Source organism: Stegostoma tigrinum, chromosome 12 (assembly GCF_030684315.1).
Source record: "Stegostoma tigrinum isolate sSteTig4 chromosome 12, sSteTig4.hap1, whole genome shotgun sequence".
In the NCBI taxonomy this organism is placed as follows: domain Eukaryota; kingdom Metazoa; phylum Chordata; class Chondrichthyes; order Orectolobiformes; family Stegostomatidae; genus Stegostoma; species Stegostoma tigrinum.
Window position 1 is genome coordinate 16,251,124 of NC_081365.1, and position 27,846 is coordinate 16,278,969.

The window sequence follows — 27,846 nt, forward strand, 5'->3', positions numbered from 1 at the left end:
GGCAATTGCAACTAATTTAGTTTAGGAAACCTGGTTGGCATGGACGAGTTGAGCTAAAGGGCATGTTTCCACGCTGTTTGTGTTGATGACACAATGACTTTCTGACTGCAATGTCCTGCTTCATAGAAGGATTGGAACGTGTGCTAAAAGACCTATCCAACAGTGTGACTGCTGATTCTGAACTGACTAATGATAATTATTAGGCATTCCATACGTGGCCCCAGATACAATACCATAGCAATTGATTGCTACTGCTGGTATCCTGTAAATAATCCAGAGCAATTACTGACCTGTCACCCTCTAATGGAGGATAAAGCAGGTATATATTCATTTAACACCAATGTCCTGTGTGTTTACCAAACAATAATGCATGACATGTGCTAAAAAAAAGAATGGCTCCACACAAAATAATAAGACCAAGAATCCCTTGTAATAAATACAAAATTGAATATATCCAGTCACCATGATCCATAATTATAAACAGGGAAGAGCAGGGCATTCCGAATACATTCTGCCGGACATTAGAAGTAAACTCTGAAAATCCATTTCAATAAACTCAAGTGTTATACAATGCAGACAGAAACTATTTGGCCTGTTGGGTTTGCATTGATTTTAATTGGTCAGCAATGGTTCTCACAAGTAACATCCTGGAATAGACACAGATCTATTGTGCTCTTCATATCCATAGCACAGAATGACAGAAAGCATTGCAGTGCACCAGCTTGCTAAATGAGCACCACAACCTCAAGCCAATCGCCTTCTTTAACCTCATGCCCCCTATACACACTTGCAGGGGGCGGGGGGAGTGGTTGGTTAGCTCAGTTGGTAAGACAGCTGATTTGCTAATGCCAAGTGATACCAAAGACATAGGTTCAATTCCTGCACTAGTTGTGAGTACCATGGAGGGCTCTCCTCAACCAAACCTCTCATTAATGCGAGGACAACCCCATGGTCTGCTTAGACTATCATCACTTACCCAATCAATTTGTCAATATATCCTACTGACGACTGTTGCACTAATATTTGGGCAGCAATGCGCTCGAAACAGGATGATGCGATTGATGTATCACAGACCTGAGCTCAGCAAGGAGGGCTCCAGTGTGACTTAGCTCGTTATGACGGGGGAAAGAAATGGCGTTTATTCTTGCCATAAGTTTGCTAACGAGAAATTGTTAATCACCACCCAGTCATCCCACCCACACCTCAAGGAACAGATGCTTGGCAGGGGTTGAAGGCTCAGTTGGAATGACCTACAATATTGAATAGGCAGCTACGTCAAATCCAATTGGAAATGAAAAGTAAGGTTGGGCGGAGCCTCTGCTGCAGCCCGTGGCAGTGGCTTCACACCGGGATCGAAGGGGTTAAAGGCAGCCGCTCTTTTGTTTCGGTTTTCCAATCTTACCCATAAGCTTACCAAAATCAAGCTGCAGATCACTTTAGTAAGAGGTACAATATTTATCCAAGAGTTTAATATGATTTAACATTTATCCAGGCGCTGTCCATCTATATTACTGATTATAAATATTATTTGAACAGGAGTGGGTATTTTATATAAATATTAAAGAAAAGCTGTATTAAACAGTTCTATTAAAATCACCTTTTTTAAGGAGTGTCATCAGGGACATAATTAGAAAGGGCTTTTTTAAAATAAAATGCAGAGTCTAATAGTCAAATTTAACTTCCTGAAGAGGAGGCTGTTATCCGAGTGTTGTAACTGACGATGAGTGTAGAACTCTGACTAATATTTCTAATGGGATATATTTCATCTCGTCAATTTTCTAATAGTGTGTTCATTGCCGATCGGATCCCTCCACCCACCACCCTCACAGGCAACAAAAGAAACGACTCTGCCCCTTTAAGAAACAAGAGGGAGTTTGTCAATGATAAATAAAACGCTAAGCAGATATCCTGTGTTAGGTATGTTGTCCTTTACGTGGTATTTAGCTTGAGAAAGAAAAAGACTGAGAAGGGTGTTGAAATCTGGTCTGCAGCGGGGAAAGGGTTAACTCTCTGCTTTAAGGCTCTGGGAGTGGGTTAATGGGTTGTGATCTAATGGTATCAGGCGCTGGTTTAGCGCTGGGATCAATGTGATTTAAGCAGTGGGAAGATGTGGATGTGTTGGACAGTGTTGAATTTGGAGGCTGATTGCAGAGCTGACTGCTGTGTTGTAGTGCTGTACCTGTGGACCAGCCTTCGACCTGGTGCTGCTGCTGCTGCTGTTGTCAGTGTGTGTGTCCCAGCACACCTGGCTGTCTCTCAGGGCTGCAGAGCTGACTAACACACACCCTCTGAATATCTGATACGTTTTCTTTTGCACTCAAGAGGAAGGAAAGGAAGAGAGGAGATCAGGTTTTAAGGACACAGCCAGGAAACACAAATTTCATAGCCCCAGCATAAAGGGCTACCAAAACAAACTGGTTTCTCTTCAGTGCCTGCTGTAACCAAGAGCTCTCTCTCTCTCTCTGTGGATGTTAACCTTCACATACAGTAACAATTTTCAAATATAGCAGAAGACGGTCAAGTGCACAGGGATCATTGCAAGAAGGACAAAGCCTAGGGCATGTGGATCGTGGTAACTCTCTTACTCCACAGCATCCTGAATGGTGAGTTAGTTAATGAAATAGCCCCTTTCCACATTAAGACTGTGGGATGGCAGTGAATGTTTCTTTACATTTCCCTCTACTCCGTGATCAGCAGGAGACAGAAAATTGCACTGTAATCATTTAAAGTAGCTTACCTAGCAGAGTCAGAGCCTGGTGCTATAATATGAGCAATTCAAAGAAATGCAGGCATGCATTGTGCCTTTCTATATGCTGCAATTAATCTAAATTTTATATCTCTGTATGGCATTATGAAAATGTCACTGATGATTGATTGTATGTATGTGAATATAGATGATAGAAATATGATCTCAGGAGGAAGAGGCTGCGATAAGAAAGTGTGTTAAGATAAAAACATTGGAATTGTATCGCTATATTGATATGCGCACAGATACATATTTGCATACATACAGATATATATTAAATGTATGTATCTTTGCAAAGCGATAGTTTGAGAGACTGGAAATGCGGCTTAAGATTGAAATTGTGTCTCAAAAGGCTAATGAGCTTGATGGCGATTGAGACAGAAAATGCATGTATTTAGACTTGGAGGTAGGTTGGCAGGGATAGATAAGAAACCTCTTAGACAGGCAACTTAACCCTGTGAAGAATAAATGGAGATGGGCAATGTGGACGGCGAAAGGCAAGGGTTGGAGTTGGGGGAGGGGATGGTGGATGCAGAGTATGTAATTGTGGGGTTTCTCTTCCTTAAAAGAAAAACCTGGATATGTTAATAAAGCTCCGGGTAAATTACCTAGACGACCCTCACATCAGCACCCAATTTGCTTTATCGGTCTACACTGGAAAAATTTAATGCTGAAGAGATGAATGAGGGAGTGAAGGTAGATGGCATGGAAAGATGGATAGATAAATGACCCTCAATCTGCAGCTGAAGTTCTTTTGACTCCTGGAGCTGTGAGCAGGCTCTAAGTGTGAGACAGCATTGCTATTTATAGAATCTCATTTTTAAATGCATTACATTCGAGCAAAGTCACCTCAATAGTAAATGCCAACTCTCCTGAGCTTTTCAATAACAAACACACACACACACACACACACACACAAAACACATATATATGTACATAGCAGCAGTAACCCAGGATTTATCCACACTTAATATCTGAATACTTTGTGAGGTCTTAGCTTCTAAATTCAAAAACTTTTAAGGAAAGACAATTGGCATTTTATTTTGTAGAATTTCCAAGCCTACTTTCAAAATCAGAATGCAGATTATTTTAAATGTTATGAAGTTTCACGGCAAAGTTACTCATGATGCCTGCAATTTATAAACACTGGACTATTTTATGACTAAATTACTTCTAGAGACCATCTATTGTGTCTTCACAAAGTCTGACTAGATTGCTACAAAATTTCGTTAAATGCTCAGTTTATTTAAAAACCGGTTGATGTATCTGTTCTTGCAACAGCATTTTTGCTGCTTTTATTTCAAATTCACTCATTTTTTTTAATGTAAAAGCAAAAGTCTTCTATTTAAAAGCTGTCAGCTCTGATTGAAGTAGCTCTGACTTCTCTATCTCTCTCCAAGGCTCCCAACAGTTCCCCTCAAGTGATTATGCTAATTGGTGTTTGATCAAATGATTAAATTATAATTCGATTAATCCTGTGAGCTAAATGCTTCAAACACATTTCCATACACCGCAGCTGCTTTTTTTCTGCTTTTTTCTACATTGACATAAAATTAAACCATCACAAACTTGATGCATTTCCTGAATACAACCTTATGAAACAAGTAGCATTAGGTCGAGGGGGAAAAAAACCCTGGGTTTTTCTGTACCCAGTGCCACTGTGTTGCTGTTTCAAATTTAAAGGCTATTGCAGATTCTGGTAGAAGATGTTAAATTGATTGTCAGCCTATGATTTGATTCCATATATATTCTGAGCTCAATTTCCTTGATTCTTCATCACATTATACAGATTGGCAACTTAGATGAATTAGAAAAATCATGAATTTTAATTTTGGGCATTTTGGGGCAGTGAAAAATGCATAATTTCATCTCAATTCTTATTAGTAGAATTGTTCAGAATATTTTTTAAAATAGGTGATGCAGGGCTAACAAATTAGAAGCTGCAAAGTAAGCTGATTAATGTCGGGTGGGAGGCAAAATGACAGTTGTGTATCCCAGTCCTTGATCGAGTAACCAATATTCTTCTCATTATTTCTGAGTCTGTGATTTTGATATTAAATAGATAATGCATCCACATCACAGAATAACATCTGGATTGAGGGAAAATTTCAGTACTATTGCTGGCAAACTGCAAGGGTGAGGAGGCTGATGCCATTGTACAGAGACACTGAGCAGATGCCCAGGGTTCTTATAATACCACCCTCTCACATTCTCCTCCCTCAGATTAAGGAGAGATAATTGTCAGGAGAGCCAGTCCTCAACACTGAGTTGTATCTTCCAGCAGCCTGTTACAGAGCAGCTTGAGAACACACCCAGACTAAGTGACACCTGCCTATCTGTTTCCTAAGCAAGGGTATGTTGGAAGCAATATGGTGTGAGGTGTGTGTAGAGTGTCAATAAATAAAAACAAAGATCGTGACAGTAAAAAAAATTCATTCAAAACCCACTGCACCTCATTCAATAGGTTGTTTTATTTAGAGTTTTACTTGTCCTGAATGCATTGTGTTACAGAAGAAAATAGCTATTGATTCTATGAATATATTATGCTAATATCGTCTCAGTTATTTGACAGCCTATATTTCTGGTTTGCTCTGCCCTATGTTATTAAATAGTCTGGACTCGTTATTGTTGATAAGAACGAAAGCCTTTGCTTCTGAGTCAAATTTTATTGAGTGCTTATTCAGTTAAGTTTAACTAATGTTGAACTTGAGGCCCCGTAACGATACACTTCTGTCCCCATGTCCAGTGGGAAGTGGTCATTTAGTGACCTTAACTCTGCTGTTCTCCTCTCCCAGGGGAGTGTCACATTGTAATATTACCCGAGACTATGTGACAAGGGGCTGTTGCTTGAGGCTAAATGAGCTAGAATATTTCAGATTACTAGTGCTGACTCCTAGTGAGTTGTTTTGACAAGGATGTACGTAAGAACTGCTTGCAAAGTGAACAAACCGTTAACAACCTTGATAATTCACTGCTTTTACCGCAGCGTGTGTTCAGAATGATTTCCAACCCATGCTGTCTCCTTCCCCCACCCACCTACTCCCCCCTCCAAAAAAGAAATGATTGTCGGTGGTAGTAAGTTAATTTTGCATGAGTGCCCATCTAATTTTCACTTGAAATCATCCATCGTCTCCACTTGCTTCACCCTCGCAGACGCCAAGTTCCAGGTCATTACCTCTCGCTGCTTAGAAGAAAGTTCAATTGTGGTAAAACGTCCCAAGGCATTTCAAAAGAACATAATCAAACAAAACTTGACACTGAGTCACATAAGACAATGTTGGGAGGTGACCAAGTGCTTGCTCAGAAACTGATCCTTTACGGAACATCCTAATGGGAGGGAAATTAGAGAGCTTTTACCGCCAAGTATGACAAACGGAGTTCTGAACCAACGACTAAAGTCGGTAAATCGGCCTCGGATATATTCCTCTGCTCCTCATCCTGGGAGAAGACTCAGTTCTCCCTAAGATGCTGAGAACATGGAAATCGTGTCCATGCCCTTCACCATGCTGCAAAAGACGGAGCGTTTCCATCATTTCTGCGGGAAAGATTGTGGAATTTCAGGTGTGCCTTACTTTGAGTGTAGAATTTTTTTTGCGCTCGTTTCGCCCACAAAACTAGTCGACCTCTCATCGAATCGATCTGACAGTGAGCCCTCGCTAATTGTTCACGCTTGCATGAGAAGACTGATAGCCATGGTTTACAAGTTTATGAATATTCAGTTTTTTCTTACAAAGTCAAACAAACTGATCGCTCAACATTAATGTAACTGGAAAATGGTCCTTTTTTGTATAAAGTCAATTTCAGTTCCTTAGACATAAAGGTACAGAATTCTACCTACCATTTCTGCTCACCCTTCTACAAGAAAGGATGTTGTTAAACTTGAAAGGGTGCAGAAAAAAATTACAAAGATGTTGCCAGGACTAGAGGGTTTGAGTTATAGGGATAAGCTGAATAGGCTGGGGCTATTTTCTCTGGGGTGTTGGAGACTGAGGGGCGACCTTATAGAGGTTTACAAAATCATGAGGGGCATGGATAGGGTGAATAGTCAAGGTCCTTTCTCCACAGTAGGCCAAGTCCAAATCTAGAGGGCATAGTTGCAAGGTGAGAGGGGAAATATATAAAAAGGATCCGAGGGGTAACTTTTTCATGCAGGAGGTGCCTGTGTATGGAACGAGCTGCCAGGGGAAGTGGTGGAGGCTGGTACAACATTTAAAAGGCAGCTGGATGGGTACATGAATAGGAGGGGTTTAGAGCGAAATGAGCTAAGTGCTGGCAAATGAGACTTGGTCAAATTGGGATATCAAATGGATGGGTTGGACCGAAGGGCCTGTTTCCATGCTGTATGACTCTGACTCAGTGGCCACCCATTTTGATGAAAATACCTCTTTATTTTGTGGCAACCCCATGTCAGTTGCATCAATAAAGTTGCATCAGTTCACCACGTGTACAAGTACTATATTTTTCTGTGTGATTTTCAAATAAAAGCCACTTTCTAAAACATCGTTCAATTTCACTGGCAGATTTTACACATGTCAATATCCAATGAGTTTGAGTGGCTCTTGAAGGTTTACATAAAAACACATGTCAAAGCTATCGTCATTTTTGGACCAGTTTATGCCCTGATGTCACTTGTGCCCGAAGCAGAAACCCTAAGAGATCATGATATGTTTCTCCAGCTCCTTCATATAACTGTAATTCCATCCTTTTACATTGACCTGCCTTGAGATACACATCTCTGACAAGATATCTTCTTCCTTAGTGATGTACAGCTGGCATTAAGCACTTTTGTGTCTCCAACAAAACTGGATTTTCTAGCCCAGGGATATGACAACACCCCAAGTTCAAAATACTCTACAAAATCACAGCCACCCATTTTCATTATCAATTCTGTGAAGAATTGTGGACCCCAGATGAATCTATAAATAAATCTATGCTCATCCTCAGGAAATATTTATCCTGTTCATCAAGGCTAAATTTGAATCAAGGGAATGTTGTTCCCCCACTCCACCCTTCCCTATTTTCCTCCACTTCAAATTTGTTTTCATCTGAACGATGGTTCATTTCTGACCTTGCCAGTGTTTTAATTTTCGAACCTGCAGGAAATTTGAAGAGACGCACATCTTTAATTTTTATTCAGCCGAGTGTAAAAATTCTACTGGAAATAACTCGAAGGAAGCCAATCTTGATTGAAATTTATTTAATCGTCTGGCTATATTAATGTCAAATCTGGTGTATTTACCCTTTTGAGCTGTCAGCCACGCTTGCACGTGACTGTTCAGGGCAGTACTAGCCTGGTACCAAATAGCACAGGGTGCCAGACTACAACAGAATCTGTTGTCCTTTCAAAATTGCTGTTCTTTGGAGATGCTCAGGGATAACTTCAGGCCCATGTTTTCTATTTAAATCGTAGTTTCAAGAAGACGTTATCATTTTGTTAGACGCTGGTATTGGTATGCCCTATACAAATGGGTGAGAATAGACATAGAATGCAGTATAGTACAAACTACAATGCTGTCCCTGTTGCACTGTGCATATTTCTGATGAGACTTTTGATGCATTACTTTCTGTTGTGTTTAATGCTGAAGCGATTTCTCCTGCTTCTGGGCTTAGCTCTAAAATTGTAGAAAAACTTGCATTTCATGACCACCAGATGTCCCAAAGTGTTTTGCAAAATGTCTAATGCTAGAAATGCAGCAGCCAATTTTCAGACAGCGAGGTCCCTCAGATAGAAATGTGATAATGACCAGATAATCGATCTGTGATGTTGATTGAGGGATAAATACCGGCCAGGAAAGCAGCACAATCTCTCCCGCTTTGAAATAGCACTGAGGAATCTTTTCGATCTATCACAGAGGTCTAGTGCGGCCTGTGGCTTAACACTTTGTCTAAAAAGATTCACTTCCAACTGTATGGTGTTTGTTCACTGTGAGAAGGAGCCTAGATTATGTCCTCTAGTCCCATAAAGTTGGGCTTGAACGTTCCATTGTTCTAATGCAGAATTGAGCAGTACTACCCAGGAATCTGTATCTGTAAGAAGGGAATGACAGTCGTGTGGCATTGTGTCCAAGTGCCAATCATGAACATATCGTGGTCATATTCTTCCATTCTTGCTACTTTAGCCTGGGAATAGGCACACACTGAGACCAAGTGTAGTGTCCGACTTTACCAGACAGCAATATCCCCTCCCCTATTACACAGAGAGAAAAGAAATGAGAAGTAATTCCCGAAAAAAATGTTTGGCTGCAAGGCAATAGTTGCGAAGATGAGGAGCTGGGATATTGGGTAGCACGGTCGCTCAGTGATCAGCACTGCTGCCTCACAGGTCTAGGGACCCGAGTTCAATTCTACCCTCAGTTGTACGACTGTGTGGAGTTTGCACATTCTCCATGTGTCTGCGTGGGTTTCCTCTGGGTGATCTGGTTTCCTCTGACAGTCCAAAGATGTGCAAGCCTGGTGGCTTGACCCTGGGAAATGCAGGGTTTCAGGGTAGAGTGGTGAATCTGGGTGGAATGCTGTTCAGAGGGTCAGTGAGGATTTGATGGGCCGAATGGCCTGCTTCCACGCAATCATTCTATGATCTGTGACGTGTTATAAAGTGATAAAGGTTTATGCAGATGTCATGCAGGTTTACTGTTTGTGTTGTATGTATGTGTCAGAAATCATCAGCTGTAGCACGGGAATGGCTGATGGAGTTTGACATTTATCATTGATTCAAGAGAGGAGTAGGACAAGTGGGGGAGGGGCAGGAGAACAGCAGACAATGAGGGTCTGAAGTTGACTGTTTGTGAGGCACTGCTGGACAGTGCGTGAGCCAGGCATCCCTGAAGGCTGAATTAAATGATGTCAGGGAAATTATTATGTCGACATGCATGAGCCAATTTGGTTATTTTTCAAAGAGCAACACACAAACACACTCACACCTGAGGATAAATTGACGTATTGATGACATGAAGAAGATAAGCTTAAACAGTTGACGACTTGACATAGTTTTGTTGTAGCCTCCACTCAAATCCAATTCTTTTGAGTTAGCAGCATAGGATTGGATTATTTCTCTGCTGATGGCCTTTAGCTCATTCAACTGAGGTGCCAAAACGATCATCATAATTTTTAGTGAATTCCCTGTAGCATTGCTTGTGACCTCTGTTAGGAAAGGGATGCTGCTGGGATGCTACAACTCAGGAAGGGAGCGTTAAAATGATTTGGAATGAACTTGCATGATTTAAACAAGGTGGCCAACACGTTCACTACTTTCTTCCAGAGAGATTATCCCTGAGGCAGGGTGATAGAGATACAGAAATCTCCAGTCCTTGAGAACGTCGATGCATTTTTACACTGCCAACATCTGAATATTTTTGATGTGTGCCAGAATAGGACAGACACCCTGATTCATTTTATAAAAGCAAAACACTGCGATTGCTGGAAATCTGAAACTAAAACAAAGAATGCCAGAATTATTCAGCAGATCAGGTGGCATCTGCGGAGAGAATCAATCAGTTCATCAGAACAGGAGTATTCTCAGTATTTTCTCTTTTGTTTTTGCCCAAGGTTACTTCAGATATTTGGCAGAGGGCGATATTGAAAAAAAAGTCTGTCAGATCAAACTAAGGTTTTAAATTCAAGAACAAGAGAAAGAGTTGCTGGAAAAGCTCAGCAGGACTGGCAGCATCTGTGAAGAAAATATCAGAGTTTAACGTTTTGGGTCCGGTGACCCTTCCTCAGAACTGCTTAAAGCTGTTGAATACATTTTCTTGCTCATGCTCAGACCTGTTTTCAAGCAGAGAAGAGTCCAAAAGTGACACGGCCTGTCTGGGGTTTAGGGTGAGGAAGTAGGTCCTTCGTCCAACCCAGTCTGAACCGCAATTAGACCATATACCACCATTACTGCTCTGAACCACACCAGCTGTCTAGCTAACTGAGCAAACCAACTACTTGAGGAATCCAAGTTTTGGTGGAAGCACACACATTTACCTGCCGGTTGTACCCAGAACTTTGGATAGTGATGGGAGAGACTTCAGTTCCCTTCCACCCATGCAGCTGTGACTGCATCTATGTTTGGACACAGTGAGGAGTGCAGATGCTAGAAGCTAGAGTCAATAAATGTGGAGCTGGAAACGCACAGCAGGTCAGATGGCATCTGAAGAGCGGGATAGTCAACGTTTCAGGCTGAAGCCCTGCGTCAGGACTTGACTACTGCCATGTCTGCATCCAGTCCTGGCCACCAGACATAACGTGTCACCAACATCTTCATTTTGGAAACTCCTGGAAAACCTTGGTGAAGTTCAGGCAGTATCTGATAGTGACCTTTGCTCAGGACAATCGTTCTTTTTCCCCATAGTGATATGTGATCCTCTACTCTGATCTGGTCTCTCCTTGTCCAAAACGTTTTCTTTTCTCATTGTGATGGCCCTCTGGTTTCTCCAGCACCACCAACTATTTCAGTTTTGCCAGGACCGGATCTTTCTGCATCCAACGTCTGATATTGTCAGCTGTGACTGTAGGTCATAGAGTCACAGAGTAATACAGCGGGGAAACAGGCCCTTCAGCCCAAACTGGTCCATGATGACCACATGTCCACTCAGCCAGTTTTAAGTGCCCACATTTGATCCATATCCCTCTCAACCCTTCCCATCCATGTACCTAGCCAAATGTGTTTTAAATGTTGCTATTGTACCTGCCTCAACCACTTTCTCTGGCAGCCTATTCCAGATACGCACCACCCTCTGTGCAAAGAAGTTACCACTCAGGTCCTCTATAAGTCTTTCCCCTCTCACCTTAAACCTATGCCCTCTAGTTTTTAATTCCCCATCTCTGGGAAAAAGACTATATGCATTCATCCTGTCAATGTCCCTCATGGTATTATATATCCCAATAAGGTCATCCCTCATTCTACTACCCTCCAAGGAATAAAGTCCTATCCTGGCTAATCCCTCCCTATGACTCAGTCCTACTTGTCTTGGCAATATCCTCATAAATCTTCTTTGCATAATTTCCAGTTTTACTATGTCAGATTGAGCAGAACGTCAAACACTCCTGTTTATATCTGTCAGCCAGGGCTCCCTGATTGGACCAGATAAACAGCCACAATCAGGGAACTCATATTCTATGATGTCCACCTGGCTGACCTCATTACAATAACTATAGCCATCATTGAGTATATTTAAGTTTGAGATGGACAGATTTCTAGTCAGTTAAAGAATCAAGGGTTACCAGGAAAAGTTGAGAATTATCAAATCATCCTTATCTCACTGAGTGGCAAAGCAGCCTTGATAGGCTGAATGGCCTACCTCTACTCTTGCATCTTATGGCCATGAAGTCCTGGAGTGGGACTTGAGCCCAAAACTTCCAGCTCAGAGAAAGAAACCCCACCACTGGACCATTACAACATGTATTGGACAGATGTAATAATAATACAAAAAGGGAGGAGAAGAGAATGAAAGGCAAACAGCAAAGTCTAAATATTGTCCCTGAGGATACAAATTGTAGCACTATAATGCATAGGCTGCACTAATGCTTACAATAAACTAAAATGGAAGCAATTGATTTGGTTGTAACTTTAGATTCATTTTTCTTCAAAGAAACTAGTGATTCAGGGTAGTTTTGCTCAAGTTGCTCAGAAATAGCAAAAAATCACAGTGATTAACAAAGTAGAAATTAAAATGGAAATAAGCAATAAGGGTAAATAGCCGGGCAGATATTGCATAAAACTTGAATGCTTTTTGAGGGTGTACCATCGCAGAATGACATATCCCCTTCATTTAAATACATTTTTCTGAATGTAACATAAAACTCCAGCTCTTGCCTTCTTTCCTGCTTCCCTCTGGCTGATGAACCACGAGAAGCACTCTCCATGACTACAAGAATTTGACCTCTCTGTGTTGCTATAGAGAAAATGATTATACAGGAAAATAATCACCTAAAATTAAAAATGCTGCAAGTGTAGAACAGGTCAGCCCAAAAAAAAGACGAGAAGAAGAGAATGTACCAATTACTATAACTGTGATTCATTCTCTTCATTTCAAAGCCCCAGAGTGGGTCTGAATCAACAGGCCCTGTTACGCGTGGACATAGACTCGTTCGTCATCAATGGAATTGCTAATGAAACTGAACATTGTGCAACCACAACAATGCAGTATTCCCACTTCTGACTACATAATAGAGGGAAGGCCATTGAAGTTTCTGAAACTGGTAAGAGCTAGGACATTGCCCTGAAGAACTCCTGCAGCGATGCCCTGGAGCTCAGATGATTGACCTCAAACAACCACAACCATCTTCCGAAGTGCCAGGTATGGCTCCAATCAGTGGAGAGTTATAGCACTGATTCCCACAGATTTCAATCAATCAATCTCCATTGCCCTTAGGTTTAATGCAAGTTTGACCCAAGGATGGAATGACATCAGGAACCCAGAGGAAGTGTCCATGAGCAGGTTATTTGCTGACCTGCTAGCACAGCCAACAGCTCCCTCCTGTTGGGTGTGCAGACTGCTTAAAGTTTCTGAGATAACAATGTGTTGAAGTGGATGAACACAGCAGGCCAAGCAACATCAGAGGAACAGAAAGGCTGACGTTTCGGGCCGAGACCAGCTTTCCTTCTCCTCTGATGCTGCTCTACACCTTGTTGCCTCAGATTGTCCAACGTCTACAGTTCCTAGTATCACTTAAAGTTTCTTGTTGGGTCATCAGCCATTTTAGATATATAACTTATATGGCACATTTTACCACCTTAAAAAGGATTTTGTAATCAATACCATACATTTGAAACATAGAGCTGACTTGAGCATAGCAACCTCCTACAAACTGGTGATCTGCTTTAGTGATGTTAATCAAGGATAAAATGTCACCCTGGACCTCGAGAAGAATTTCTTTGCCTTGTTCAAAATCGTACTTTGGGGATTGTTCATCTCCGGTTGAGAGGGCAGATACTGACCTCTGTTTAACATTGCAGTTAAAATGCAGTTACTAACAGTGTTGCACTCCCTTGCTAACGAAGCTTCACACTTTGTTATCTTGGATTCTCCAGCATCTGCAGTTCCCATTATCACTTGCACTCCCTTGCTACTGCTTTGAGAATGGATTTTATGCTTGCTTCTCTAAAGTGGGACTGAAGCCCACACCATTTGATTGACAAGTCAAGAATGTGATGCAATCCTTCCCATTTTCACACAACACTCAAGAAGCTCCAACTTATTAGGCACCTTATCGATAACCTTCACTATTTTCTCCCTTCACCACTGATGCACAGTGGCAGCAGTGTGTACCGTCTGCAAGATGTACTGCAGTAACACACTGAGGCTACTGCATCAATACCATCCAAAGTCATGATCTCTGCCACTGTCAGGGACATGGATAGCAGATATATGGGAACACTATTAAACCTATAATTTCCCTATAAAGTCATAACCTTCCCAACTTGGAACTATATGACACAACAATAGTGAATGAACTCCCACTATGAATGGAATACAGTACCTCAAATAAGGAGGTAGTCACCATCTTCTCAAGGGCAATTAGAAATAGGAGACAAATGTGGGCATAGCCAAAGATACCACATTTGTAAAAAAATAAAACTGTAGGCCAGTTAGCTTCATGTGTATAATCAGGAAAATGTTAGGGTCCATTATGAAGGATTTGATAGCAGAGAATTTAGAATTCTATAAATGATTAAGCTTCATGAAGGCCACATTTTGCCTGTCAAATTTATTAGAATTCTTTTGAGGCGCTAACAATCAGACTAGGTAAATCAGAAGCAGTGGATGTAATATATTTGGGTCTCAGAGAATGTTTGAGAAGGTGTATTAGATTACTTAAGATAAGAGCCCATGGTGTGAATGGTGGCACACTTACATGGATAGATGAATGACTAAATATTTGAAGACAGAGATTTGGGTTAAGGGGGCCATTTTCAGCATGGAGCATGTAACTAGTGGAGTGCCACAGGGATCAATGCTAAGGCCAGAATTATTTCTTTACTATACATATTATGTACATATCTATTTTACCCGGATGACACAAAAATAGGTGGGAAGCCAATGGTGAGGATGACTGAATTAATTTGCAGAATGAGAGAGACAGGTAAAGCAATTGGGCAGATGGAGTATAATGTGGCTAAATGTGATGTTATGCACTTTGGCAGGAAGAATAGAGAAGCTGGCTATTATTTAAATGGAGAAAGACTGCAGAAAGCCACAGAGCAGAGAAATTTGGAAGGTCTCATCCAGAAATCACACAAATCTAATATTTAATTGCAGCAGATAGTAGGAAGGGCAGGTGGAATTTTGGCCGAGTGCTTAGATCCTGTGCGGACCAACTGGCGGAGGTAATTCACTGACATCTTCAACCTCTCCCTTCTACATGCCAAAGTCCCCACCTGCTTCAAGAAGACCACCATCATCCCTGTACCGAAGAAAGCACATTCATCGTGCCTTAATGACTACCACCCATTGGCTCTGACTTCAATATTCATGAAGTGCTTCAACAGGCTGGTCATGGCCCACATCAACTCCAGTCTCCCAACCTGCTTCATTCCCCTACAGTTGCCTACTGACATAATTGGTCCACAGAGGATGCCATATCCCTAGCCTGACACTTATCCCTGGAACATCTGGACAACAAAGACACATATGCCAGAATCCTGCTCGCTGTATACAGCTCCACCTTCACCACCATTATGCCCTCCAGACTGACTTCAAAACTGCATGACCTTGGTCTCGGCTCCACCCTCTGCAATTGGATCCTCAGTTTTCTGACCCATAGGCCACAATCAGTGAGGATAGGTAACTGCACCACCTCCACAATAACAATCAAAACTGAAGCCCCACCCAGGGATGTAACCTCAGCCCCCAAATGTACTCCCTGTACACTTATGACTATGTTGCCAAATTCTGAAGGAACACCATCTACAAGTTCGCTGACAACAACACCACAGTAGGACGGATATCTAACAATGATGAGTCAAAATGCAGACGGGAAATCATGGGCTTGGTAATGTGGTACAACGAAAACAATCTGTCTCTCAGCATCACCAAAAACAAAGAACTGATCATTGACTCCGGAAAAGAAGGAGGAGAATACAGCCCCATCTGCATCAATGGAACTGAGGCTCAGAGGCTGAAGAGCATCAAGTTCCTCATGGTGACAATTACCGACAACCTGTCCTGGACTTCCCAGGTGGATGTGACAATCAATAAGGCACAACAACATCTCTTCTTCCTCAGGCAGCTCAGGAAATTCGGCAAATTCGTAAGGTCCCTCACTAACTTCTACAGATGCACCATTGAAAGCATACTGTCTGGGTACATAATGGGTTGGTATACCAACTGCTCTGCCCAAGACCATAAGAAACTACAGAATATAATATGCGCAGCCCAGACCTTCACAGAAGCAAACCTTCTATCCATGGACTCTACTTACACGGCTTGCTGTCGTGAAAAGGCTCCCAACATCATCAAAGACCCATCGCAGTCCGGTAATACTCACCTACAACCTCTTCCATCAGGCAGAAAATACCGAAACCTCTGTCTAAGTCTTTTTGATCTGTGCTATTTCAGTACACATGACAATAAATAAACAAATACATAAATAAAGCAAACTGAATGTAATATCAAAGAAGAGAGGTTTTGCTAAAACCATAAAATGCACCAGTTACAGCACACCCACAGCTGGAATATAATGAATAGTTTTGGTTCACTTATCCAAGAATAGATGCCTTGGTGTCGAAGGCAATCTTTTTTATTTCATTTTTCCATTTATTCGTTTTGTGGGAGGTGGGTGTCACTGGCTGGCCAGCATTTATTGCCTGAAGCCTATGTTGCCCTTGAGAAGGTGGTGGTGAGCTGCCTTCTTGAACTGCTGCAGTCCTCCTGCTGTGGGTTGACCTACAATGTCATGGCGGGGGGGGGGGGCGGGATTTCCAGGATTTTGACCCAGTGACAGTGAAGGAACAGAGATACTTTTCCAAATCAGGAGGATGGTGAGTGGCTTGGAGGGGAACTTGGAGGTGGTGATGTTCCCATATATATGCTGCCCTTGTTCTTCTTGATGGAAGTGGTGGTCGGTTTGGATGGTGCTGTCTGAGGATCTTTGGTGAATTTCTGCAGTGCATCTTGTAGATGGTACACACTGCTGCTATTGAGCGTCGGTGGTGGAGGGAGTGAACGCTAGTGGATGTAATGCCAATCAAGCAGCTGCTTTATCCTGGATGGTGTCAAGCTTTTTGAATGTTGTTGGAGCTGCACTTACCCAGGCAAATCTGGAATGTTCCATCATACTCCTGACTTGTGCTTTGTTGATGGTGGACTGGCTTTGAGGAGTCAGGATGTGAGTTACTTGCCGCAGTATCCCTATCTTCTGACCTGCTCTTGTAGCCACTGTGTTTATGTGGTGAGTCCAGTTGAGTTTCTGGTCAATGATAACCCCCAGAATGTTAATAGTGGGGGATTCAGTGGGGGTAACACCATTGAATATCAAGGGATAGTGGTTAGATTGTCCCTTATTGATGATGATCGTGGCCTGGCATTTGTGTGGCATAAATGTTATTGCCACATGTCAGCCTTCACCTGGCTATTGTCCAAATATTGTTGCATTTGGACATGGACTGCTTCAGTGTCTGAGGAATGGTGCTGAACATTGTGCAATCATTGGTGAACATTCCCACTTCTGACTTTATGATGGAGGGAAGGTCATTGATGAAGCAACTGAAGATCGTTAGGCCTAGGACACTACCCTGAGGAACTCCTGCAGAGATGCCCTGGAGCTAAGATGATTGACATCCAACAACTTCGACCATCTTCCTATATGTCAGGTATGACTCTAACCACCAGAGAGCTCACAACACCCCCCCCCCCACACCCACCATTGATTGATTCCAGTTTTGCTCGGGCTCTTTGATGCTACACTCAGTCAGATGCAACCTTGATACCAAGGGCTGTCAGTCTCACCTTACCTCTGGAATTCAGCTCTTTTATCCATGTTTGAACCAAGGCTGTAATGAGATCAGAGCTGAGTGGCCCTGGCAGAACCCAAACTGGGCGTCACTGAGCAGGTTATTGCTGAGCAGGTGCTGCTTGATATAACTGTCACTGACACCTTCCATCACTTCACCGATGATCAAGTGTAGACTGATGGGACGGTAATTGGCCGGGTTGGAGTTGTCCTGCTTTTTATGTACGGGTCACACTGTTGGGTAGATGCCAGTGTTGTAATTGAACAGGAACAGCTTGACTAGGGGAGCAGCAAGTTCTGGAGCACAAGCCTTCAGTACTGTTGCTGGAATGTTGTCAGGGCCTGTAACCTTTGCAGTATCCAGTGTCTCCAACTGTTTCTTGATATCACGTGGAGTCAATCAAATTGGCTGAAGACTGCTATCTGTAATGCTGGGGAACACTGGAGGAGGCTGAGGTGGATCATCCACCTGGCACTTCTAGCTGAAAATTGCTGGAGAAGCTTCAGCCTGCCTTGAAAAGGTTCACTAAGCTGATACCAGAAACAGAGAGATTGTTTCATGAGGAGATGTTGAGTAAGTTGGGCCTGTACTTACTAGAATTTAGAAGAATGAGAGATGACCTTATGAAAACCGTACAAGATTGTGAGGTGACGTAACGCGGTAGATCCAGAATATATTGTTTTTCGTTGTCGGAGAATCTAGGACCAGAGGGCATAATCTCAGAATCAGGGGTCGCACATTTAAGACAGTGATGAGGAGGAATTTCTTCTCTTGGAGGGCAGTGAATCTAGGGAATTCTTTACCCAAGATGGCAACTGAGACTGGGCCATTAATTATGTCCAAGGCTCAGACAAGATACACAGATTTTTAGTCAGTAAAGAACTGACGGTTAATGGGAAAAGGCAAGAAAGTGGAGTTGTTGATTGTCAGACCAGCCCGGATCTCATTGAATGGCTGAGCAGACTCGATGAGCTGAATGGTCTGTTACGTCTCTGATATCTTATGGTCTTTATAGTCTTAGGAGAAGACGTCAAAGTGCTACATATTGACGCCTTAATATACTTAAGTGAAAAATATAGGCACTACCGGGCCACGCTCTTCAGACGTGCACAATTCATTTATGTGTCAGAATGATCGCTGTGCACGATTGGAAACTTGCAGGTGTGGAGCTCTCATCCTGATAACCAACAAGCCATATTGCAGCCAGGCATTAGGATTGAGGCTGCAGATGGGAACCTTTACCACTGTTCAATTGTCACCTGACTGTTGACTAAGCTGATGTGTTTCAGCCACTTTATGTCCATGGTGCGCTGACTGACCTGTTACTTCCACTAGAAAAGCTTAGTAAATATTCGGGTTTTTTTGAAAAAAATTGATTTCCCTGCAGGTGAAAAGAAAGATATCAGTATTGACCACAGCGCAGTGTTTAAATACTTTTTTACTTGTGCCTGTTTTTTGTTGAAAGCATGTAATTGGCAGTTTAAATAAAATTGTCCTTCTGATAGGTGATATAATGGATCGCAAGAGGAACTGAATAAAATTTGAAAGTTATCTCATTTGTGAGAAAGGCCCAATTAACTAACTCTAGCCTGCAGCCTACCATGAATAATTCACCTTTTCTCCAATTGTGAAATAATCTTTTGATTCCATTGGATTGTTTAGGAATATCCTCACTTTAATTTTCTCGGAACATGAGTTGGTTTTTGCTTTGCTTTTACAAAAACATGGAGAAAAAGATGTCGGATTGGTCTATAACCTTACAATGGGACATTAAACAATTCCCATTAAGCCATCACTCAGAAAGGAAGCGTTTTTAAGTCAGTATTTCTTAGATACCTGACTGTTTTCTGATATCACACCAGTGAACGGCAGTCCTTTTATTGACATGTAACATTACATGAAAACCATATTGCTCCTTTGTGCTTAATTGAAAACGCTAGCTCAGAATAAAAGGTTGTCAGATGTATGACAATTGGGTGAACATTTAGAGAGCTGGTGCCTTTGTGAAGAGCCAATCCCTGACATCTCTCAGAGAATGAGGGACATGTAAACCTGAGTGTGTTGTTTGTTTAGTGTCTGCCACCAGAATTACCACTCCTGGCTTCATTTTCATTGTGCAGTAAAATATCATTTTTTTTTCAAACCGTCAAATGTTAGACGTGAGAGTTTTGTTTTAAAATAGCAGTTAAATATCAATAAACTGCAAACAGCGAGTTAACATTTGTGTTTGAAGGCTGATAGAAAACAACCAATTTCTGATAAACATTTCTTCTTCCTCTGCCACAATTGGTGTCTTCACTTCAGCTGCTTTGGAGAAGATCAGACACATTCTCTGTTCACTGGACAATTTAAAGGAAAGTGTCTGCACGGGATAAAAAAATGGCTTTGCAAACCTTTTATTGTTTGTTTTAGAAAAACATGACACTCTGAAGGCAATTGCTTTGAAACACATCATTGGCTCATTATGATGAAAATCACTTGGCTCTTCCTGCCACCCAAACACTACAAAGCCTTGCCAGACACTGTTTTCATGAGAAAAAAAAGATTTTTACAACCGAACGAAGCCCCCTTCTCCCGTCCACTTGACAACAGCAGAGCTTGAAATTGAAATTTTCTCCTTTTGAGAATGCCAGTTCAAAAGAATTGGAAGATCATTCTGAGCAGAGTTTGGCATTTTGGTGAAATTATAGTTGCGAGGAGTTTCATTGACTTAGTTCACTCAAAAGGTGCTGTCAGGGAGGGTGCTAGTGATTGCTGTCAAAGGTGCTGTCTTGCAGATGAGGCATTAAATCGAAGCCTCGCCTGTCCTCTTGATGATGGAAAGACCTCTTGGCGGTATTTCAAAGAAGAACTGTGAGGGGCGGGGTGACAGTCTTCTTGAGTGTTAGCTCATGCTTATACCTCACCCTTATTTCTCTTGTTGCTGTTTGGCGGACCTTATCCCAGTGAGCAGATAGGATGTCCCGTCCCTTAATAACCAGAAGGTAAATGTTGGTCAGGACATTGGATTATGATGACGGTTTTAATTATATACTGTCATTTACTAATTAGCATATACCGTCTGTTGAGATGTTATGATGAAAATGCATCAAGAGTTCCCAAATTTTCCTGTTTCTGGGATTGCATTTTGACAGGGTACACTTAATCTTTATAGATCACCATATGCAAAGACTTTCCCCGTAGAATGTAGCTGTACCAGGTTCAATCCTTCCTGCCTTTAAATCTATAATCTGTGAATTGGGCTCAAAGATGTTCTGCTTCTAATTTACACCTGCATATTATTGGGAATAGCCCATTTGCAAAGTTTTACTGATACCCAAATTGCACCATTGTTCAAGAAATAACTGCAGCTCTTTGTAAGGATTTTAGCTTCGATTATTTCTTCAGTGGTTTGCTGTGAGTGCAATGACTGGATTTTTGCCTACAAAAAGAGAAATCGTACAGCTAATATCCTTAGGACATACACATGTAACAGACCTCGCATGTTTATAATTTTATTGGCGGTGATTTTGCAAAGCATACGTTCTCTGAGATTGTTATGGGCTGACTGGTATATTGTTTGCCACAGGCCAAAGCAGAACATTGTACGCCAGAGAATTTGTAGACACCACAGATGCTCCCAAGGAGCTGTTCTTTAATTACACTGCATTTTGACACAAATTGTCATCTCTGCACTCTGTTTAGGAGTTGCCTGCCTGACAAGTGACGGGGATGAGAATGGCCTTCTGCTTGCGAGGTGACAAGGCATGCAAATGTTCCTCCTTAGCTCCTGAATATTTAAGCCCAGGGGAGCTGCTTAATGGGGCATCTTATGATTGGGAACTCTCTCATAGACTTCAGTGCTCCAGACAGCGATGGAACACCAATTTGTAACTTGCATGATTGACTTTAAGAGGATCAGAATTTTTGTTTTATTTTTGTGCAGCAGGAGGCTTTTGTCAATCAACTGCCCCACGTAACTGGCGAATGCACTAAAACCACTGAAAAGCTAATCATACAATAGGATGACAACTTTGCAAAGATCTCTGATAGTCTGATGATTCAGGTAACTTCACCTCAGAGTTACAGTGCACTACTGAAAGCAAAAGAAAAACAGTCTAATTTCACTGATATGTCAGTGGTTCAAATTGCCCGCTCCAAAGATTTGTGAAAATATTACAAACTATAGTCCAGGGAATGCTGCTCAGCCAGAGGTGCTACCTTTTGAATGATTCCTTAAACTGATGTCCCAACCTCTTCTGTCGACGGGTAAACATTTAATTTCCTATGGCACTTCTTTATTGAAGATGAGGAAAAAGTAAGTTATCATAGGTCAATATTTATCCCTTAACCAGAACTATGTGGTTGGTCATTTGTTTAAATGTATGTGGGAGCTTGCTATGCGCAAATTGACTGTGTTATGTCTCCTGAAACATTGCAAGCACCTAATCATTGCTTCGTTGGCCATAACATGCTATTGCTTGAAATCATGAAATGACCTATACATACAACTTATAGAAACCATACATCAGTTATGTGCAAACTGCAACAGTATGCTTCAGGTCAAACTTTCTGACGTGTCAAAAAACATTTTCAAAATTCTGTCACATATTGGCTTGGAAGTAGCCATCTGAAACTCCCCACGCCTTTCAGTTTTGCAATGTTATACATCAGTGCAAGATATTGCAACTAGCACTCTGTGACTTCACTGCCTACCAGGGAGAATAATTTAGTTCAGTGAAGTTGTCCTTTTGTAGACAGCAGGAGCTTGAGATTTCAGATAGCAGCTCTCCCCTTATTTGTGTCATGATTTCTCCCCTATTCAGTACCAGCTGCCTGAGCTTCAATTGCATAGTCAAGTGGCATTATTGCTATCCTCACCCTTTTTAGGAGTGAACTTTATCAGACAATCAAACCAAAATATGTCTTCATATGGCATACACACTATGTAATAAATGGGGGAATTGAGCAGGACGAAGACGTCTTGCTTAGCTCGAGCATTTAAACGTACAAACACACTGAGAAGACCTCCATTCAGGATGTAAAGAATGCCTCTTCTCTGCTTGGCCAAAGGATGCATCACCTTCAGTGAAACGAGCAGCTTCATTTCAGACAGTGAGGAGCTGATGACCTCTTTCCAGGTCTTGCTGTGAAGGCTGATCAGTTGAATTGGGACCTGTGTGGTGATTCCTTGCACAAACGCACATGACATACATTACCCTTCGATTTCTGTCCAATGCTATTTTAGGGACAATGATTAGTACTTTTTACTGTGATAAATCACAGGGCATGATAACATACCAACACCTCCTGGGCCAGTGCTGGCAGCTACTAGTCCTCCTCCTTACCTACCCATTCAGAATACACTGCTGCTTGTTCCCACTCTGTTTTTCATGGGATCTGAGACAGCTGATTTGTCCAATTAGTGACCTGCACACTCTGCCGTCTGCTTGAAGGATCAGGTAAATTATTTGCTTGGAGAACTGTGCTCTTCCAATGCCTCGGTTTTACCTCTGCATGTCCCTGATTGATGTTTACCATGTATTTGAAGCTTTGCGAAATAAATCTTGCCCATTTTAGGCAGATTTGTGGAGATGTTCGATCACTTCAGGGATGCTGTGTTTCAAAAGCATCTCCTCACAAGGATTGTCTGTTGCAGCTATCTTCTTGCAACTACTTCATGACTCCGGTGTCAGGCAGTGATCATTGTTGCTTGAGGAAACTGTGACCGTTGTTACAGGTTTGAGACCCTGATCCTTAAATATGCTTTGCCCCAGTAGTGATTGTAACCATGTCAGCCAGGTCAGCACCTCATAGTGTATGAGTTCCCTGATTGGAACAGATTAACAGCCCCAATCAAGGAGCCCTTACTGACAGATATAAACAGAAGTGTCAAACACCCTGTTCACTCTGAGAGCTGGCACTGAGGGCGCTGGATCAGTGTTAAGGACTCTCCATGTGGAAATGAAGGGTGAATTGGAGCCTCTGTGGAGTTATTTCAGCGGCGACGAGAGAAAAACATGCTCCTGAGGAAATTCACTGGCAACCACGTCTTTGACTTGGGTAAGTATTCTTGGCCACAAGCCTTAATTTTTTGGGAAGCTTGACTCGTTCACTCCTGCTGTTGATAACTGGGCCCAGTATGTGGAAAGAGTGCATGATTTTTTTTCTGGGAAAATAACATTGGGGTAGATAGAGAAGGAAGGTTTGGTTGTCATACTTGGAATCAGGAAGTTCCACCATTATTATCATGGACATAAATTCGTATTAACAATGGCCCACAAACCTTGTCCTGGTATACTTAAAAAGGACAAGCCACCCATAGCTTAAGGGTGAATTCAGCAGTGGGCTCTGTTACTAAGTGCGTATACCTATAAATTGGAACACCATCTGGGAGGCCAAGTAGCAAATGTGGATGCATTGAGCTGCCCCCAACTGGCAGGTACACCTCCTGTGGTACTGCAACAGGAAGAGTCTGGAATGGTTTTAAATTTTCCAGGCACACTTCCAGTCACAGCTGACAATATCAGACTTCAGACGTGGAGGGGTCCAGCCCTGGCAAAGCAGATCCAGCTGGTGGTGATGGGTGATACCAAAGGGCTATCACAATCAGATTGAAAAATCTTTGGACCTGGACAGACCAGATCAGAATTGAGAGCAGAATATTATTATGGGGCATAAACAAAGTTGCTGGAAAAGCTCAGCAGGTCTGGCAGCATCTGTGAAGGGGAAAACAGTTAATGTTTTGGGTCCAGTGACACTTCCTCAGAACTGATGGTGGCCTGGAAAATGTCAGTTTACATGCAGAAAATAGGGAGTGGGTGGGGTAGGGAGTAAATGATAGGATAGAGCCCAAAGAGAGAGAAAGACAGTCGAACAGACAAGAGTTGCTAACGATCCGACTGGGAGGGTTAATAGTTGTTAGTGGGGATTGTTAGTGACTAACAACAGGGGGTGTGTAATGGCAGGCTATGTGGTAACAAGGCCTGGTGTGTGAGGTACTGGGCTGGGACATGGGGGAGTTTAGGCCCTAAAATTATTGAACTCCATATTGAGTCCAGAGGGCTGCAGGGTCCCCAAGCAGAAGAAGAGGTGTTGTTCCTCCAGCTTGCATTGGACTTCACTGGAACACAGCTGCAAGCCAGAGACAGAGATGTTGGCCAGGGAGCAGGGTGGTGTGTTGAAATGGATGGCAACAGGTAGTTTAGGGTCTTTGTTTTGTGAGCAGAACATAGATGTTCTGCGAAGTGGTTGCCAAGTCTACGCTTTGTTTCCCCAATGTAGAGGAGACCACATTGTGAGCAGTGAATGCAGTAGACTAAATTCTGGGAAGTACAGGTGAAGTGTTGCTTCATCTGGAAGGTATGTTTGTGCCCTTGGATACTGGGGAGGGAGGAGGTAAATGGGCAGGTATTGCATCTTTGCCAGTTACAGGGGAAGGAGCCGTAGGACTGTGAGGAGGCGTTGGGGGTGAAGGAAGTGTAGACCAGGGTGTCCTGGATGGAATGGTCCCTGCGGAAGGTGGAAAAGGTGGGGAGGGGAGTATGTGTCTGGTGGTGGCATCTTGCTGGAGGTGCTGGAAATGGCATCTGATGATCATGATGATTTATTTAGTATTACTATAGGGAGCAGGAGTGATTGGCCCAATCAAAGATTACCACAAGAGACTGGCTGAACTCTACCAGAGTCATTTAGAGGTTTCCAAAACAAAGATGTTGATGAGAAGAGATGGTAAGAGCTGCCGATGCTGGAGTCAGAGATAACAATGTGGAACTGGAGGAACATAGCAGACCAGGCAACTTCAGAGGAGCAGGAAAGTTGGCATTTCAGATCGGGACTGAAGAAGGGTCCCTACCCAAAATGTTAGCTTTCCTGCTCCTCTGATGCTGCCTAGCCTGCTGTGTTCCTCCAGCTCCACACAGTGTTATGTTGATGAGAAGGACTAGATGCAGACATATTTGTATTGGTGGGTCAGTGCCCACAGTGCCAACAAGGATAAAAATTACTGCCAGCAGTTCTCCCCTCATTTGTGGGAATGGCCGAGTAAACCGTGAACTCAGTTACATGTTTACTATGTCAGTCCTTTCGTGGGCTCAATGTTCTTAGTTATTGTGGACGCTCACTCAAATTGGCTGGACATGCACAGAGTTAATTCGCCAATCACAGGGATGACAATAAAAAAAAACTGCACACACCTTTTGCAATATACAGACTCCCAGAAGTATTGGTCACAGATAATGGGCTATCATTTACCAGCAGGGAATTTGAGTACTTCTTAATGCCAAATGGTATTCGTCATCTAAGTTCAGCTCCATATCGTCCATTATCCAATGGTCTGACAGAAATAACAATCTAAACTTTAAAGAAACAGTTTTCGGCTTCACTAGATACCAAACTGTCCCGGTTCCAATATGATTATGGGACCACGCCTCATGCAACTACAGGGATAGCTTCAGCAGAGTTGCTAATGGGGAGAAGACTCCACACCAGGTTAAACCTGATCTTTCTGGGGGCAGAAGGTAAAATGGCAGCAGGAGCACCAATGCTGGACAGAAGTTTCCCCTCAGTGAGAGAGACAGTTCACTGCAGGTGAAGAAGTTTGGTATAGGAACCATGGGAATGGCCTTGCATGGGTAACAAGCATGGCTGATGGAGGTCAGGTCCTGTGAGGAGCTGAGGCCGCACTGAAAGCACATGGACCATCGTAAAGAGTGTGAGATCAAAATGTGGCCAGCTCCTCAATCACCTTTCAAATTGTTCCAGAACATATGGGTTGTCCCTCTCCATCTAACATAGAAGAAAGTTTGGTATCTGGGATGGCCGTGGCAGATGTCACTACCTCCATGCCTTTGCTGCATAGAGAGGAGAATGAATTTCTTCCTAGACACTACAGGCACAAGAGGCAACCTACTGTGTGTCACACAATGCCCGTATCAGAGGCAGAGTTGGAGGAAGCTGACCCAGTGCTAAACATCCCAGGAGGAGCTACGAAACAAAAAGAACCAGTCTATGTGCTTGGACTCAGAGGGGGAGGGATGTATTGACTGTAATGAGGTCAGCCACGTGGACCTCAAAGAATATGAGCTCCCGGATTGGAGCTGTTAATCTGTTCCAATCAGGGAGCCTTGACTGACAGATATAAGCAGGAGTGTCAGACATCCTGATCTCTCTGAGCTAGATCAATGTCAAGCTAACTCGACATATAAATAAAAGGTAATGGAATACCAGCCTCTGTGGAGTTATTTCAGCCTCAATCAGCGAAAGGTGACTGCAGTATCCTAGCCAGCAGTGGGGTATGAATGTGTTTCTCCCAGACATTGAATTTCTTCCCCTGATTAGTGTTTTGGAAACTTAAACAGCTGTTCAACCGAAAGAGGCAAATACTTGTCCAACTGATCCTTTGTATACCATCACTAACTAATTACATTCAGCGACAACAAACCTCAGAAGCAGCCATTTCCCCAGCTTCTTTGTGGGGGACTATGTTGGCGAAATGTTCTACCTGGAGATGATTGGTGTTCATGATAGTTCAAGTCTCTTTGCTATGGGTGAATTCCTAATGCCTTTATATCAACAATAATTGAACTGATCTGGAATCCGAGATAATAAGAACTGCAGATGCTGGAGAATCCCGAATAACAAAGTGTAGAGCTGGATGAACACAGCAGGCCAAGCAGCATCTTAGGAGCACAAAAGCTGACTCTTTTGGCATAGACCCTTCATCAGAAATGGGGGAGGGGGAGAGGATTCTGAAATAAATACGGAGAGAGGGGGAGGCGGATCGAAGATGGATACAGGAGAAGATCGGTGGAGAAGAGACAGACAAGTTTAAAGAGGCTGGAATCTCTCCAGTTTTATCTGTTAACACTATCTACATACAGATGCACTAGCTGCTAGTGTCAAGTGTTCTCTGTGATATATGTATCATTAACTAAAAGAGTGCTGTGTCCCAGGTTGATGCTATCGGTAATGATGGAGAGAATCCTTCCACTTGAGGTACTCTTGATTATTGCTATGTATTGCGTTGTTCAGGCTCATTGCCTGTATTTATTTGTCTTTGATGCCTGAGTTTCCAGAAATCCTGGAATACTGCTGTTTTTGACAGGAATCTCTTGGCTGCTTGGGATTTCCTTCCTTATCACTTCAGTCTATCTCTTGCACTGGGCCCTCCTCCCTACCACTG

At 42.5% G+C, this 27,846-nt stretch overlaps 1 protein-coding gene across 1 annotated transcript in view; it reads left to right on the forward strand.

Moving 5' to 3' along the window:
- Positions 1-1,968: 1,968 nt before the first annotated feature.
- The window catches only part of LOC125457234 (cell adhesion molecule DSCAM), a 612,502-nt gene continuing 586,624 nt past the window's right edge, over positions 1,969-27,846 (forward strand). Inside the window, exon 1 of the mRNA XM_048541184.2 lies at positions 1,969-2,603. Coding sequence (XP_048397141.1) covers positions 2,561-2,603 — 43 coding nt within the window. The 5' untranslated portion in view covers positions 1,969-2,560. The remainder of the gene's footprint in view (positions 2,604-27,846) is intronic.